Source organism: Pogoniulus pusillus, chromosome 15 (assembly GCF_015220805.1).
Source record: "Pogoniulus pusillus isolate bPogPus1 chromosome 15, bPogPus1.pri, whole genome shotgun sequence".
Lineage (NCBI taxonomy): Eukaryota > Metazoa > Chordata > Aves > Piciformes > Lybiidae > Pogoniulus > Pogoniulus pusillus.
Window position 1 is genome coordinate 22,883,113 of NC_087278.1, and position 17,258 is coordinate 22,900,370.

A 17,258-nucleotide genomic window follows, 5' to 3' on the forward strand; every position below is an offset into this window, starting at 1 on the left:
TCATGGGCTACTATAAATAACAAAATGTGAGCAGCTCTTAAGCTGCTCCAGTTGATGACAGAAGTGAAATCATTCCTCGGCAGCTCACGGTCAGAGGAGTGTGGACTTAAACCATCAGATTTCTCACTCCACCAAGTTCATGAACAGTGTGGCCAGTAGGACAAGGGAGGTTATTCTTCCCCTGGACTCAGCACTGGTCAGGTCACACCTTGAGTGCTGTGTCCAGTTCTGGGCCCCTCAATTCAAGAGAGATGTTGAGGTGCTGGAACATGTCCAGAGAAGGGCAACAAAGCTGGTGAGGGGCCTGGAGCACAGCCCTGTGAGAAGACGCTGAGGGAACTGAGGTTATTTAGCCTGCAGAAGAGGAGGCTCAGGGCAGACCTCATTGCTGTCTACAACTACCTGAAGGGAGGCTGTAGCCAGGTGGGGGTTGGCCTCTTCTCCCAGACAACCACCAATAGAACAAGGGGACAGAGTCTCAAGTTGTGCTGGGGGAGGTCTAGGCTGGATGTTGTTAGGAAGTTCCTGGCAGAGAGAGTGATTGGCATTGGAATGGGCTGCCCAGGGAGGTGGTGGAGTCACCATCCCTTGAGGTGTTCAAGGAAAGCCTGGCTGAGGCACTTAGTGCCATGGTCTGGTTGACTGGCTAGGGCTGGGTGCTAGGTTGGACTGGATGATCTTGGAGGTCTCTTCCAAGCTGGTTGATTCTATGATTCTATGTTTTGTGAGGTGCCTTGACCTGTAGGGGTGGCTTTTATAGCACTCCCAGCAAAGGGACCATTTGGAAACAGTCTTTGCTTTGCATGGATGTTGCACATTGGAAGTCTGCAGTAGAAAGGCTCAAGACCTGTTTACATCTCTCCATGTGTAAATTTCCTTAGAAGTTTTAAACTGAGATGGAAAAGATTCTGTCAACAAAACATTATTTTGAGCAAAGTGATACTTTAGTACTGCTGCACTTACAGCCATGTGTGAACAAATCTTACCATGAAAATGATGCTCTCCTGCTGCTTCACCTGGGTTGACAGCAGGTTAAAATGGGGAACGTTGCCCGTTCACCTGATTTGCTGATTAGGATGTAGGTGTGAAGTAAGAGCCAGAGGGCAAATGTCATCTATGGCTTGTGAGTACCACTTCAAACTCTGGACCATACTTGTACTATACAATTTGTTCATTACATGCTTTGATTTGTGAGATTCCTTCACCCCTCATGTAAGCTGTGTTAACTGGTGGGGTAAGAGAGCTGTGGCTGTTGATGTGCTTATATTAATCTATTTTATTTGGGTTTTTTTTTCCTCTCAGCATTTACCACTACAGGATTTGACTGCCACACTTCCCCAGTGTTCAGTCCTGCCAATCCAGAGAGCTCAATAGAAGACTGCCTGGCTCATTTAGGGGAGAAAGTGTCCCAGGAATTGAAAGAACATCTGCACAAAGCACTGCAGAGTTTGCTTAGCAAGTGAGTTTCCATTTGCTTTTTCAAAGGTATTTCTTTCTGCATCGTGTCTGCTGCTCTGCTGCTCAAGTGCTAAAGATGAAGCAACGTTTTGCATTGCATGGCTTTGATTGTCCATGATCTTTTGCTTGGTTCTTTGTTCTGTGGTGTGATGTGTGACTACTTCTTTGTGGTATTTGTTCTTTGCAGTAGTGTTAAGTTCTAATTTTTTTCCTAAGTGTTTGTCTATGAACTTCCAAGCAGTTTGAGTTGCTGCTGAAACTAGCAGCTGGCAGCTGCCAACTGTTACTGCCAATTTCATGAATGCTGGGCTCTAGCCAGATCAGCTTCTCCTACCTTTTAATTAAGAATGGAGTGGAAGGTTTGTTTGTATTCTGGCTAAAGAGGAATAGGAAAGCTTCTCTGAAAGGACAGTGGTTAGATGCTTTATGACCACCATCTGGGTCTGCATCTGAAGGAGCTATCACAGAAACATTCTGGTTGAAAAAGACCCTTGGGATCATCGAGTCTAACCAAGAAACCTGCTCTGCAAGGTTCACCCTTAAATCATATCCTCAAGCACCGCATCCAAAAGGCCTTTAATCACATCCAGGGTTGGTGACTCCACCACCTCCCTGGGCAGAACATTCCAACGCCTGACCACTCTTGCTGGGAAAAATTCTTCCTAATGTCCAGTTTAAACCTGCCCTGCTGCAGCTTGAGGCTGTTCCCTCTTGTTCTGTCACTAATTACCTGTGAGAAGAGACCAGCACCAATCTCTCCACAACCTCCTTTCAGGTAGTTGTAGAGAGAGATGAAGTCTCCCCTTTTTCAGAGTAGCCATCCCCAGCTCCTTCAGTCACTCCGTAAGATTTAATCTTGAGGCCTTTCACAGCTTCCTTGGCTTCTTCTGCACTGCCTCCAGCCCCTCAATGTCTCTCTTGTACTGAGGTGCTCAAAACTGAACACAACACTCAAGCTGTGGCCTCACCAGAGCTGAGTACAAGAGCACAGTCACCTCCCTGCTCCTGCTGGACACATTTCTGATCCCAGCCAGGATTAGGATCCCATCTTTGGCTCTCTTGGCCACGTGGGCACAATGCTAGCTCACATTCAACCACTTGTCACTTTCTGCTAGACTAAGGGCCCCTGGGCTAGCCTCGTTGCCTGAAGAGCTCTTCTGCCAGTTTAAGCTTGTTGTTTAAATAGCACAGCGTGCTTGGCATGCTGCTATCTTGTTTAGTCTCTTTTGCAAATGGTAAAACTGTTGTGCTTGTTTACTTTTTTTTTCCATTATAAGTTACCAGCCTGATTTCAGTGGCTGCACAGGAACTCCAGCCTGTTGTGACTCTTCTGGCTTGTCCCACCTCACACACGAGGCTTCTTCTGTGCCCTGAGAGAAAATGCTTGTGTTCTAAGCAATTAATTTATATACAGACATGCATGCCTCTAAAGTCTGAGGTGCTTGTGATGATGTGTTGACAATGCATGCCTTTTTATAAGGCAAACCAGAGCTGCTGTTTAATCTCTTGATAATACCCTTCCTGCAGCTGTTGTTGCCCTTTTCATCCCACTGATTCTTTTGGATTTGCATTTCAAAGGAAGTAGTGTACTAAGGGAGTTAGTAGAATGCACTTAAAGTGACAAACACAATTATGTTTTCCTCAGTGTCATTTAACTCAGTTCTTTTACTCATGTTTGCTACAGTATCATAGAATCAAAAAGGTTGGAAGAGACCTCCAAGCTCATCCAGTCCAGCCTAGCACCCAGCCCTAGCCAATCAACCAGACCATGGCACTAAGTGCCTCAGACAGGCTTTGCTTGAACACCTCCAGGGATGGCGACTCCACCACCTCCCTGGGCAGCCCATTCCAATGCCAATCACTCTCTCTGCCAACAACTTCCTCCTCACATCCAGCCTAGACCTCTCCCAGCACAACTTGAGACTGTGTCCCCTTGTTCTGTTGCTGGTTGCCTGGCAGGAGAGACCAACCCCACCTGGCTACAGCCTCCCTGCAGGTAGTTGTAGACATTAGAATCATAGAATCAACCAGGTTGGAAGAGACCTCCAAGATCATCCAGTCCAACCTAGCACCCAGCCCTATTCAGTCAACTAGACCATGGCACTAAGTGCCTCATCCAGGCTTTATATATATATATATTTGGCAACATGGCCTGGAGTGCACAAAAACAGGAAAAGCTGTGCTTTCTAGCTGTACTCAATAAATGATCTATGTTCCCAGCAGATTCTTAAGATACAGCATTCTCACTTGATATGGGAAACCCCCTTCCAGAAAGTGGCATATATTCCAGAGTGATGTGCAAAGAGAGTTGCAGTGAGGTCTGCCCTGAGCCTCCTCTTCTGCAGGCTGCACACCCCCAGATCCCTCAGCCTCTCCTCAGGGCTGTGCTCCAGACCTCTCACCAGCTTCATCACCCATGAGTAGCTTATATTTTTCTGTCCTTTTATATCTATATAAACTATGCTAAGGTACATTAGGCTGTTCTATGATGACAGGTCCTTGGGAGTTCAATAAGCAACCTTCTCTCCAATGCCAATTACCACTATTTCCCTTGAAGTAAACTCTGAACTTGCCTTTTTTCGTGATCTGACTCAGGACAACTGCATTACATCTTCTGCTATCCCTTGACAGAAAATCTTTACTGTTACTGACTCTAAGAGTATGAAAAGAAGGAATTCCATCATCCCAATTGTGCTAGCCTGAAGCTAGCTAGAATGTTTTGGTGAGAAGAGCTAGATTACAGGCTGTGAAAGGAAAACAAGGCTGATGTCTACTTCCCTCATAGGCTTGCTGAGAGGTAGAATAACAAGAATCCAAACATAGATAAGGGAGTCACACTTCTTCTGCTGGGGTGTTTGGAGCTGCATTTTTTTCTCTCTCTGGCCTCGCTGCCATCTCTCTGATTAATCCACTTTGCTTCCTAAGCCCCTGGCCAAACCCTCATCCTTCCTTGGGACTGGAGTAAGGTTGAGAGGGGTGGAAGAAGGTGGAAGGGCAGTTGGGAGCCCCTCCTGGAGACTCAGGTTTCTGGGAGGGCTGTTGTGTTTCTGTATTACCTTTTACTTTGTCTATTTCTGTCTATAACTGCATATACTGTCAATATCTGCTTGTATATTCTGCTAAGCTGTAAATATAAGCTTCATTCAATTTCCAGAGCCAGCTGAATCTAGTCTGGGTGATTTCCAAAGTGTGAGGGGGGTGGGGAACACCCAAACCATCACAGCAATTCAAAGAAATAGAGATGTGCTATGTCTAAAATCTCCTGAAATACACCCAAACCATCACACCAAGTCAAAGAAATAGACATGTGCTATATCCAAAATCTCCTAAAATACACCCAAACCATCACACCAAAGAAATAGAGATATGCTATGTCTAGAATCTCCTAAAATACACCCAACCCATCACACCAAAGAAATAGAGGTGTACTATGTCTAGAATCTCCTGAAATACACCCAAACCATCACACCAAGTCAAAGAAATAGACATGTGCTATATCCAAAATCTCCTAAAATACACCCAAACCATCACACCAAAGAAATAGAGGTGTACTGTGTCTAGAATCTCCTAAAATACACCCAAACCATCACACCAAAGAAATAGAGGTGTGCTATGTCTAAAATCTCCTGAAATACACCCAAACCATCACACCAAAGAAATAGAGGTGTGCTATGTCTAGAATCTCCTGAAATACACCCAAACCATCACACCAAAGAAATAGACATGTGCTATATCCAAAATCTCCTGAAATACACCCAAACCTTCACACCAAAGAAATAGAGGTGTACTATGTCTAGAATCTCCTGAAATACACCCAAACTATCACACCAAAGAAATAGAGGTGTACTATGTCTAGAATCTCCTGAAATACACCCAAACTATCACACCAAAGAAATAGAGGTGTGCTATGTCTAGAATCTCCTGAAATACACCCAAACCATCACACCAAAGAAATAGAGATATGCTATGTCTAAAATCTCCTGAAATACACCCATACCACCACACCAAAGAAATAGAGGTGTGCTATGTCTAGAATCTCCTGAAATACACCCAACCCATCACACCAAAGAAATAGAGGTGTGCTATGTCTAAAATCTCCTGAAATACACCCATACCACCACACCAAAGAAATAGAGGTGTGCTATGTCTAGAATCTCCTGAAATACTCCCAAACCATCACACCAAAGAAATAGAGGTGTACTATGTCTAGAATCTCCTAAAATACACCCAAACCATCACACCAAAGAAATAGAGGTGTGCTATGTCTAAAATCTCCTGAAATCCAAAGTGTTTTTTGTGATCAAAAGTGCTGCTTCTTGCAAATAAAGGCTTGAACTATAACATCAAGTTAACGTGTCCGAGCAGCCTTCTCCTCTGCACTCACCCCTAACTCACAGGAGTTTCTTAGGAGGAATTTTCCATCTTTCAAGTCTTATATGATAAAAATCACAAGCAGGTGCTTAGAAATTTTGGTAGCCTATGAGTGAACCTACTTATCTAACGTCCTGGAAGTTATACAGTGTCAAATTATTAAACCAATAACATGAAATTCTGTAGAGGGTAAAAGTTGCCATCAGGACCCTGTCTGGTGCTGATGCCTTTATCTCTTCAAAATGTGAGGTTTGGTAGTTCTTGAAAATTCTTTGCTGTAATACATGTGAAAATGCTTTGTTTTCTGGAAACTGAGAAATGCATTTATGAGGAGAGGCTGAGGGAGCTGGGGTTGTTTAGCCTGGAGAAGAGGAGGCTCAGGGCAGACCTTATTGCTGTCTACAGCTACCTGGAGGGAGTCTGTAGCCAGGTGGGGTTGGTCTCTTCTCCCAGGCAAGCAGCAACAGAACAAGGGGACACAGTCTCAAGTTGTGCTGGGGGAGGTCTAGGCTGGATGTTAGGAGGAAGTTGTTGTCAGAGAGAGTGATTGGCATTGGAATGGGCTGCCCAGGGAGGTGGTGGAGTCACCGTCCCTGGAGGTGTTCAAGCAAAGCCTGGATTGAGGCACTTAGTGCCATGGTCTGGTTGATTGGCTAGGGCTGGGTGCTAGGTTGGCCTGGATGATCTTGGAGGTCTCTTCCAACCTGGTTGATTCTATGATTTTGTTCTTTTGCTTCCTTTTATAACTTTTGGTGTTGGTTTAACTTCTGCAGGCCAGTGACGTACCAGGAGTTTCGGGAGCGCACACAAGAAGCAGCTGCTCATGCCACTGGATGGAACAAGGTAGCAAGGAAGTGACTTTCACTTTGATATCTCTCACATCTGTTTTCATGCCCATGGTGATTTTGTCAGATAGTTATGCCTCACAGAGAATAACATGAACTGAGAATAAAATGTACCAAGCTGGTTTTAATATGAAATGGCTTTCATGCTCAGGCTCACAGGATGTTAGGGGTTGGAGATCTTCCAGTCCAACCCCCCTGCCAGAGCAGGACCAGAGAATCTAGTGCAAGTCACACAGGAATACATCCAGATAGGGCTGGAAAGGCTTCACAGAAGGAGACTCCACAATCTCTCTGGGGAGCCTTTGCCAGTGCTCTGGGACCCTTACAGTCAAGTTCTTCCTCATGTTGAGGTGGAACTTTCTGTGCTGTAGTTTCCATCCATTGCCCCTTGTCCTATCCCAGGGCACAGTGAGCAGAGGCTGTCCCTGTCTCTTCCTTCCTGACCCCCAGCCCTCAGCTATTCATAGGCATTACTCAGATCCCCTCTCAGCTTTCTCCTCTCCAGACTGACCAGCCCCAGGGCTTTCAACCTTTCCTCATCAGGCAGTGCTGCAGTCCCTTCAGCATCCTTGTAGCCCTCCCTTGGACTCTCTCCAGCAGATCCCTGTCCCTCTTGAACTGGGGAGCACAAAACTGAATGCGATATTCCATGGGAGGCCTCACCAGTGCAGAGTAGAGGGGGAGGAGAACCTCCCTTGATCTGCTGGACACACTCTTCTGAATGCAACCCAGGACCCCACTGGTCTTCCTGCCCACGAGGGCATGTTGCTGTGCCATGCAGAATTTGGTGTCCACCAGCACTCCCAGGTCCTTCTCCACAGGGCTGTTTTCCAGCAGATCACCTCCTAACCTGTACTAGAGCACTTAATTATTTCTTCCTAGGTACAAGGCTCTGCACTACCTTAATTGCACCCTCAGCAAGTTTGCTGACTACACCAAGCTGTGTGGTGCAGCAGACAGGCTGGAGGGCAGGGATGCCATCCAGAGGGACCTGGACAGGCTGCAGAGGTGGGCACAGGCCAATCTCATGAGGTTCAACAAGACCAAGTGCAGTGTGCTGCATCTGGGTCGGGGCAATCCCAAGCACAAACCCAAGCTGGGCAGTGAGTGGCTGCTGGAGAGCAGCCCTGAGGAGAGGGACTTGGGGGTGCTGGTGGACGAGAAGCTCAGCATGAGCCAGCAGTGTGCACTTGCAGCCCAGAAAGCCAAGCAGAGCCTGGGCTGCATCAGGAGAAGTGTGGCCAGCAGGTTGAGGGAGGTGATTCTCCCCCTCTACTCCACTCTGCTCAGACCCCACCTGGAGTTTTGGAGCCTCCATTACAGGAAGGACATGGAGATGCTGGAGTGTGTCCAGAGAAGAGCCACTGGGTTGATCAGAGGGCTGCAGCAGCTCTGCTGTGAGCACAGACTGAAAGATGTTGGGGCTGTGCGGGCTGGAGCAGAGGAGGCTCCCAGGTGACCTTCTTGTGGCCTTCCAGGATCTGAAGGGGGCCTACAAAAAAGCTGGGGAGGGACTTTTTAGGCTGTCAAGGAGTGACAGGACTGGGGGGAATGGAGCAAAGCTGAAGGTGGGTAGGTTAAGGCTGGAAGTGAGGAGGAAGTTGTTGAGCATGAGAGTGGTGAGAGGCTGGAATGGGTTGCCCAGGGAGGTGGTCGAGGCCCTGTCCCTGGAGGTGTTTAAGGCCAGGCTGGCTGAGGCTGTGGGCAGCCTGCTCTAGGGTAGGGTGTCCCTGCCCATGGCAGTGGGGTTGGAACTGGCTGATCCTTGTGGTCCCTTCCAACCCTGCCTGATTCTGTGATGGACATAATATGCAGGGTTTAGATAATTTTGCTCTAAGTTAGCTGATGGAGCTATTAGATCAATCTTCCTTTATTGCAGTAAAATGGAAAGTTAAGAGTTGTTGCTTGAGATAATTAAACCCAAATGAAACAGTTTTAATTTCCCAAGAGAGATTTATTTCCTCAGCAGTTTTGTAATGAAATCTGAGACAGATGTTTTCATAATGCTTCTCTTACTGTTTCTTTGCTGCCATCTCAGCTTAGATGGTAAAAAACAAAAGGGAAGTGGTAAATATGGTGAAAATAAAAATGGATAACAGCTTCATAGCATGGAAATTGTTCAGCAAACCTAAGCACAGTGTGGCTGACTGCTTGCAGGGGCAGTTACCTCAGATGATAGGAAGGTGGAAATCATGGAATAGGTAGAATGACTGTTCCCAGCTTCATCTCTCATTAATCAATTTTGCTATCTTTCTCTGGTGCATTCAGTGAGCATCTGAAAAAGAATGAATGAACTAAATCCCTGTAAATTTGGTCACAAATTCAGGGCCAAAACTTAGTCTTGAAAATAGTACAAGAAACCTTCTTTCCCTCTTGACATTTGTTCTCCAGAGATACTTTTCCTTCACTAGCCCTGCCTGCTTGCTTCAGAAACTGATCATCTAGCCAAGGGTGTGGGCACATCTAAAGCAGTTTATTATGCATTGCTTGACAAGTTACTGCCCATGGCTCCAGCAGTCATAATTGCTGTGTGTGTGCTTTGGGTCTGTCATCTTGTGATTCAGAGCTTTTTAGCTTAAACAACCATGAAATCTGATTAGCAAGGTGGCTTAAGCTAGCACATTGTACTTTGCAGTTGGTGAAAATTGAAAATGAGCATAAAACCAGTCATGGTGACCTAGCTGGCAGAGGGAGGGGGGGAGATCATCCCTTGTCTGCCGTATCTCCGTATGCTATCAGCACGCAGCTCGTGAAGAGAAGGGTGACAAAGCTGGTGAGCAGCCTGGAGCACAGCCCTGTGAGGAGAGGCTGAGGGAGCTGGGGGTGTGCAGCCTGCAGAAGAGGAGGTTCAGGTTGGACTGGATGATCTTGGAGGTTTCTCCCAACCTGGTTGATTCTATGATTCAGGGCAGACCTTATTGCTGTCTACAGCTACCTGGAGGGAGGCTGTAGCCAGGTGGGGTTGGTCTCTTCTGCCAGGCAAGCAGCAACAGAACAAGGGGACACAGTGTGAAGTTGTGTCAGGGGAGGTCTAGGGTGGATGTTAGAGGAAGTTGTTGTCAGAGAGAGTGATTGGCATTGGAATGGGCTGCCCAGGGAGGTGGTGGAGTTGCTGTCCCTGGAGGTGTTGAAGAAAGGCCTGAATGAGGCACTTAGTGCCATGGTCTGGTTGATTGGCTAGGGCTGGGTGCTAGGTTGGCCTGGAGGATCTTGGAGGTCTCTTCCAACCTGGTTGATTCTGTGGTTCTAAGATACAACCCTGGGTAGATGGACCAAGTCTTCATTGCCAAAACATTGATACAGGCCCTGTGGCTAGTGGGTTTTGATCCCCAGCAGCTTGCCAGTAAGAATATCACATAGAAGATGTCTTTATCTTTTCTTACCTTTAACATTTCTTCCTACAAAACTTGCAGTCCACAAGCAAACCAGAATGGAAATTTTGAGGGATGATGCAGCATCTGTTTGTGTTGTTTTCATGATAGCTTGATGCTTGAGGAATGCTTAGCAGTTCCTTTAATAATACTTGTTTTGAGGAGATGGAATACATTTGTGTTGGTTTCATTTCCTTTTAAATTCCTTTATCATCTTAATCAGAGTCATATTTTATAACAGAAGAGATCTAGATATCTCTTCTCCAACCTCAACCTAGCTTAATTTTCACTGTAAGAAGCTGTTAGAAAGGTAGTTTTTAAAAGTAGCTATAAATGCAGTGTTAGCTCTAATTAGCAGGCATATGGCAGCAAAATGAGGCTCTGCTGGCCTCAAGTTTGTGCAAATCTGAAGGATGTGTATTGCAGTTTCCTCTATCAGGAGATCTGAAGCTTTATGATTAAGTAATAAGAAATAATCCAATTATCTGAGCTGTCCAGATAGACTTAGAATCATAGAATCAGCCGGGTTGGAAGAGACCTCCAAGCTCATCCAGTCCAACCTAGCACCCAGCCCTAGCCAGTCAACCAGACCATGGCACTAAGTGCCTCATCCAGGCTTTGCCTTGAACACCTCCAGGGATGATGACTCCACCACCTCCCTGGGCAGCCCATTCCAATGCCAATCACTCTCTCTGCCAACAACTTCCTCCTCACATCCAGCCTAGGCCTCCCCTGGCACAACTTGAGACTGTGTCCCCTTCTTCTGCTGCTGCTTGCCTGGCAGAAGAGCCCAACCCCACCTGGCTACAGCCTCTCTTCAGGTAGTTGTAGACAGCAATGAGGTCTGCCCTGAGCCTCCTCTTCTACAGGCTGCACACCCCCAGCTCCCTCGTCACAGGGCTGTGCTCCAGGCCCCTCACCAGCTTCACTGTGTTCAAGAAAAGACTGGATGGGGCACTTAGTGGATAGGGCTAGACTGGACTGGATGATCTTGGTTGGATAGGTTGGACTGGATGATCTTGGAAGTCTTTTCCTACCTGGTTGATTCTATGATTCCAATAGATACTCCAAATTATATAATCCCAGTAATGTGCAGCAGGTAATAAATACTGCTATTGAGAGCCAACTGAAGTGGTAAGTAGGTTAACAGTCATCTGAATTGTCCTTTTATACTGATTAATGGAGCCAAAGAATAACATAAGAACATCAAGAAATAATCATAGCACAGAGTCAGCCAGGCTGGAAGAGACCTCCAAAATCATCCAGTCCAACCTAGCACCCAGCCCTGGCCAATCAACTAGACTCCATGGTGCCTCATGCAGGCTTTGCTTGAACACCTCCAGGGACAGTGACTCCACCACCTCCCTGGGCAGCCCATTCCAATGCCAATCACTCTCTCTGACAACAACTTCCTCCTAACATCCAGCCTAGACCTTCCTCGGCACAACTTGAGACTGGGTCTTCTTCTTCTGTGGCTTATTTCCTGGGAGAAGAGCCCAACCCCACCTGGCTACAGCCTCATGGAAAGTTGTAGACGAATTCTCTGTTGTCAAAGGGCACACAGAAGTGGCAATTACACTTTGAATGTACTTTCTCCAGAAGTTTGACCTCTTTGTAATATTTTTTTTGCATGTATTTTAATTGGTGAGGTTGCACTGTGGGACTGTAGTGGTATCATGGACAGAAAGGTTCACACCATTTATCAGAAGTCTTCTGATAGTAAAGTTTGGATTTTTAAGGGATTCCCCTGAAATTTTCCCTTGCCAACAGTTTTCTGGCATGCTGTGCTTGATATTATCTATGTTTTTCTTCAGTCAAAATAGAAGTAGCTGCCAGCATTCTTTCCCAGGCATACTGGTGGAGGGAATTGCAGTTGCTTTGAATTGCTAGGGATGTATTTTTACCTTGCTCTGCTTAAACCTCATCACCATTCACATGGAAGTGCTGTGAAGGTAGTTTCATTCATGAATTTATAGACAGTCTCATGCAAGGGGGTGTTCAGTGTGGAGAAGTGAAGGCTCTGAGGGGACCTTATTGTGGCCTTCCAGTGTCTGAAGGGGTACACAAGAAAGTTGGGGAAGGACTTGTTAGGGAGTCAGGTAGTGATAGGGCTGGGGGAATGGAGCAAAACTAGAAATGGAGAGATACAGATTGGATGTTAGGAGGAAGTTCTTCACCATGAGGGTGGTGAGACACTGGAACAGGTTGCTTAGGGAAGTGGTGAAAGCCTCATTCCTGAAAGGTTTTAAGGCCAGGCTGGATGTGGCTCTGGGCAACCTGATCTAATGTGAAGTGTCTCTGCCCATGGCAGGGGGGTTGGAGCTTGGATCCTTGAGATCTCTTCCAACCCTGACTATTCTGATTCTGTGAAGCCTGTTCCTGTTGCTACTGGTGTAAAAGGTGTGTCAGTAACTTCAGCTGGGAAGAAAAAGCAGGTAGTGTTTGTTGGTCTGCACAGAATGAAATATACTAGTTTGAATTCGGTCCCTTGCACCTGAGGCCTGCAGAGGCTTGCTAAATTTGGGAGGAGTGGATGGATTAGATATTAAAGTTGGCAGAGGAAAGTGGTGACAGTTGTGTTCAGCATGTCACTTGACTTCCCTTCATTTCCTCAGCAGCCTTTCTTTTTCCTTTGTCTTGCCTTCAGCTGAGAGTAGTGTTGAGATCTCCATGTTCATGCAGTTGTGTGGGTGAGCCCAGCGCCTCTGAAGGATGCCCAGTGCTCACAGCAGGCTTTTTCCCTTCCATCCAAAAGGACTGAGGTGTCTCCTGACACTCACCTCGACCTGACCTGCCTCTCATGTTTGTGTACTCTAAGCTTGCACCTCCTCTGCCTCTTGAGTTGAGATTACAGGAGGAAGCTCCAAAAAGCTGAAAGCTTTTAACATTCAAGCCTCATTTCATTCCTACTTAAGTAACTCAGTCTTAACTATTTCAGCCCAGAAGAACAGTGTGGTAACCTGTCTGCCATAGCATTGGGCTCTGTCAGTTGGTAATCAGCAGGAACATCACACATTTATCACATGAGGGCATTTTTAAGGCTCCATCTGTTTGTAGTGGTCCAACTCAGTGTGGCTTCACCATAGGTTTAGTACAAATCTCAAACCCAGCCTACTCTTTCCTAGTTGTCATCCTCCAGCTTTCCATGCTAAGGTGTGATTTCTGGGAATAGCAGTGGAGGATACATACAGAAAAGAAAATCAGGCTGAAGGAAGAAGAGACTTGGAAAGAAGGGAGGCATTTGGAGTTCAGTCTGAGCAGTAGTATTAGCCTGCATCTGCCTTGTGCAGCTGGAAAACGCCACTCTGCACAGTGAATAGATGTGCAATGCAGTTGTTGCAAACTGTGTGCAGTACAACTTAGACATGCTCTTCTTTTGTGTCGTAATAGTGCTTGTTCAGGTGCTAATGACCTCAGTTCTCACCAGTTTCCTGAGCCTGGAGAAGTGCTGCATATAAACTTTGCCCAGAGGGCCACTGGCATGCTGCAGGAGAATAAATTTGAGAGTTTAGAAGTTCAACTGCATGTTGTTCAGGCAAGCAAAACCATAAGGAGGAAGTGTCTAGAACTGTGTCATATGGAGGAGTTGGGTGCACAGTCTTCCATCTTCCTGAGCAATTCACATTTGGGCTAAGGCTGAGCATTCAGGTAGAGAGGAGGTGTGGAAGGAGGAATAGGAGTAGAAAATGAGGGTGGGAATTCTGTCCATGTTAAATTTGACATAGAAGGGTGAGTTTAACACAGAGAGAGGTTTGTGTTTATCACCTTAAACGTGTCTGCAGCGTTATGCTGCTGGGAGGAGTTGTTTGTCCTGTCTGAAAGCCAAGTGTTACCTTCTTGGTAACACCAGTGCTGGGCCCAGTCCTGTTCAATGTCTTTATTGATGACCTGGACGAGGGGATTGAGTCCAGCATCAGTAAGTTTGCAGATGACACCAAGCTAGGAGCAGGTGTTGATCTGTTGGAAGGCAGGAGAGCCCTGCAGAGGGACATTGACAGGCTGGATGGGTGGGCAGAGGCCAATGGGATGAGATTGAACAAGGCCAAGTGCAGGGTTCTGCACTTTGGCCACAACAACCCCAAGCAGCACTACAGGCTGGGGACAGAGTGGCTGGAGAGCAGGCAGGAGGAAAGGGACCTGGGGGTACTGTGGTTAAGGGTTGGACTTGATGATCTGTGAGGTCTCTTCCAACCCTGATGATACTGTGATACTGTGATACTGTGATACTGATAGATAGTAGCTGAAGATGAGGCAGCAGTGTGCCCAGGTGGCCAAGAGAGCCAATGGCATCCTGGCCTGCATCAGGAACAGTGTGGCCAGCAGGACAAGGGAGGTTATTCTTCCCCTGTACTCAGCACTGGTTAGACCACACCTTGAGTGCTGTGTCCAGTTCTGGGCCACTCAATTCAAGAAGGATGTTGAGGTGCTGGAACATGTCCAGAGAAGGGCAACAAAGCTGGTGAGGGGTCTGGAGCACAAATCCTATGAGGAGAGGCTGAGGGAGCTGGGCCTGTTTAGCCTGGAGAAGAGGAGGCTCAGGGGTGATCTTATTACTGTCTACAACTACCTGAAGGGGCATTGTAGCCAGGTCGGGAGTGGCCTCTTCTCCCAGGCAACCAGCAATAGAACAAGGGGACACAGTCTCAAGTTGTGCCAGGGTAGGTGTAGGCTGAATATTAGGAAGAAGTTCTTCACAGAGAGAGTGATTGGCATTGGAATGGGCTGCCCAGGGAGGTGGTGGAGGCACCGTCCCTGGGGGTCTTCAAGCAAAGCCTGGATGAGGCACTTGGTGCCATGGTCTAGTTGACTGGCTAGGGCAGGGTGCTAGGTTGGACTGGATGATCTTGGAGGTCTCTTCCAACCTGGTTAATTCTATCATTCTATGATTCTTCTAAAGAGACTAATGCAGTGTATCTGGTCAAGACTGTGTAGGAGTTTGCTTTGTAATTTCAGTTTGGGTACGTACATATCCATACTACTCAGAATATTGCATCTTCCCACCTATGGGGTAGCAAATCCTAACCCTGTTCTGCCTCTTCAGCCCTGCAGTCCTGTTCTGTGAACCTCTCAAGTCAGGCTGGGATGTTTTGCTCACCAGATGAAGTATTTCTTACTGATTTGTGTTGTGTTTCTGCTTTGTGTCGTCGCACAAATGAAGTGGATATTCCCCAGTGTCTTTGGACCATTAGATGCAGACCTTTTTCATGGGCCACACAAGTCATTCTTTTCTTTTACCCACACAGTAGTACTGATAATGCTTTTTGTACTCACAAGGCATTGTTGTTGTTTTTTGAAGGTCTTGGTACCCCTGGTTCTGCTACAACAGTTTCTGATGGAGTTAACCAGACGGGGCCAGGAGCCACTGAGCGCACTTGTGAACTTTGGGGTGACATACCTAGAAGACTACTCTGCAGACTACATCATCCAACAAGGAGGATGGGTAAGAAGACAATGTTTAATTTTCATGCTTTGTTCAAAGCTTATTTTGAAGCATGATATGGATCTTAATAGGAGTGAAACCTAAGAGTGGTTACTAGAGTCATAGAATCAACCAGGTTGGAAGAGACCTCCAAAATCATCCAGTCCAACCTAGCACCCAGCCCTAGCCAGTCAACCAGATCATGGCACTAAGTGACTCATCCAGGCTTTGCTTGAAGACCTCCAGGGACAGTACCTCCACCACCAACCTGGGCAGCCCATTCCAATGCCAATCACTCTCTCTGTGAAGAACTTCCTCCTAACATCCAGCCTAGACCTACCCCAGCACAACTTGAGACTGTGTCCCCTTGTTCTATTGCTGGTTACCTGGGAGAAGAGGCCACCCCCCACCTGGCTACAATATCCCTTCAGGTAATTGTAGGCAGCAATGAGGTCCCCCCTGAGCCTCCTCTTCTCCAGGCTGCACACCTCCAGCTCCCTCAGCCTCTCCTCATAGGGTTTGTGTTCCAGGCCCCTCACCAGCTTTGTTGTCCTTCTCTGGGCACATTCCAGCACCTCAACATCTCTCTTGAATTGAGGAGCCCAGAACTGGACACAGCACTCAAGGTGTGGCCTGACCAGTGCTGAGTACAGGGGAAGAATAACCTCAGCTAATGCATATGGGATTTTATCGCCATATAGGAACATGGACAGAACAAGCAGTCGAGATTTCTTTATGCTGCACCTCCCTGTGGAAATCTTCAGTTCATGGGAACCTGTATTCCTGAGTCACAGCCACGCTGAGAAAGTTCTATTTAAAAATACATCACAGCTGATGAGCTGGGTCTTGAAGGCTGAGCTACAGATTACTGTTTGGGAAGGATGCCAGATTTGAATGGCATTAATGTGGGATTAGTGAAATGGCTCCAGCACGTTGATTTATCCTAAAAGAAAAGCTGTTCAGGAAAACCCAGTGATTAAAAAGGGTGAGTAGGGAAAAAATCTCATTCAGCCAGCTTGTCAGGATCTTTTCCTCTAAGTTTTATTTGTTCAGAGTAGTTTGTTCCAGTATTTCTGGAACAAACTTTGTTTCCAGTATTTGTGTCCAGTTCTGGGCCCCTCAATTCAAGAAGGATGTTAAGGTGCTGGAATGTGTCCAGAGAAGGGCAACAAAGCTGGTGAGGGGCCTGGAGCACAAATCCTATGAGGAGAGGTTGAGGGAGCTGGGCCTGTTTAGCCTGGAGAAGAGGAGGCTCAGGGGTGATCTTATTACTGTCTGCAACTACCTGAAGGGGCATTGTAGCCAGGTGGGGGGTGGCCTCTTCTCCCAGGTAACCAGCAATAGAACAAGGGGAACACAGTCTCAAGTTGTGCCAGGGTAGGTATAGGCTGGATGTTAGGAAGATGTTCTTCATAGAGAGAGTAATTTCCCATTGGTGGAGGCACCGTCCCTGGGGGTCTTCAAGCAAAGCCTGGCTGAGGCACTTAGTGCCATGGTCTGGTTGATTGGTTAGGGCTGGGTGCTAGGTTGGACTGGATGATCTTGGAGGTCTCTTCCAACCTGGTTGATTCTATGATTCTCTACATCTGCACCTTCCTATCTCCTTTTTCTTCCTGGCAGTCATGGGTAATAGTTTTCAAAGCCTTTGGGGAGGAATCGTTTGTCTTTAATGGACAGGACAGAAACACCAACCGCACGCAGGCGAATGACCTTAGGTCACTGGATGAGTGCACTAAGTGCACTCGCGTTGCAAAGTGTTTTCATCACAGAAATGGCCCTTCCTTGCAGCTGTGA

At 46.9% G+C, this 17,258-nt stretch overlaps 1 protein-coding gene across 5 annotated transcripts in view; it reads left to right on the top strand.

The window, feature by feature from the left end:
- Positions 1-17,258, top strand: part of BCL2L13 (BCL2 like 13) — a 55,957-nt gene that overhangs the window by 22,110 nt on the left and 16,589 nt on the right. For all 5 annotated transcript variants that reach the window (XM_064155727.1, XM_064155728.1, XM_064155724.1 and 2 more), the window contains exons 4-6: positions 1,303-1,459; positions 6,603-6,672; positions 15,342-15,485. In XM_064155727.1, coding sequence (XP_064011797.1) covers positions 1,303-1,459; positions 6,603-6,672; positions 15,342-15,485 — 371 coding nt within the window. The remainder of the gene's footprint in view (positions 1-1,302; positions 1,460-6,602; positions 6,673-15,341; positions 15,486-17,258) is intronic.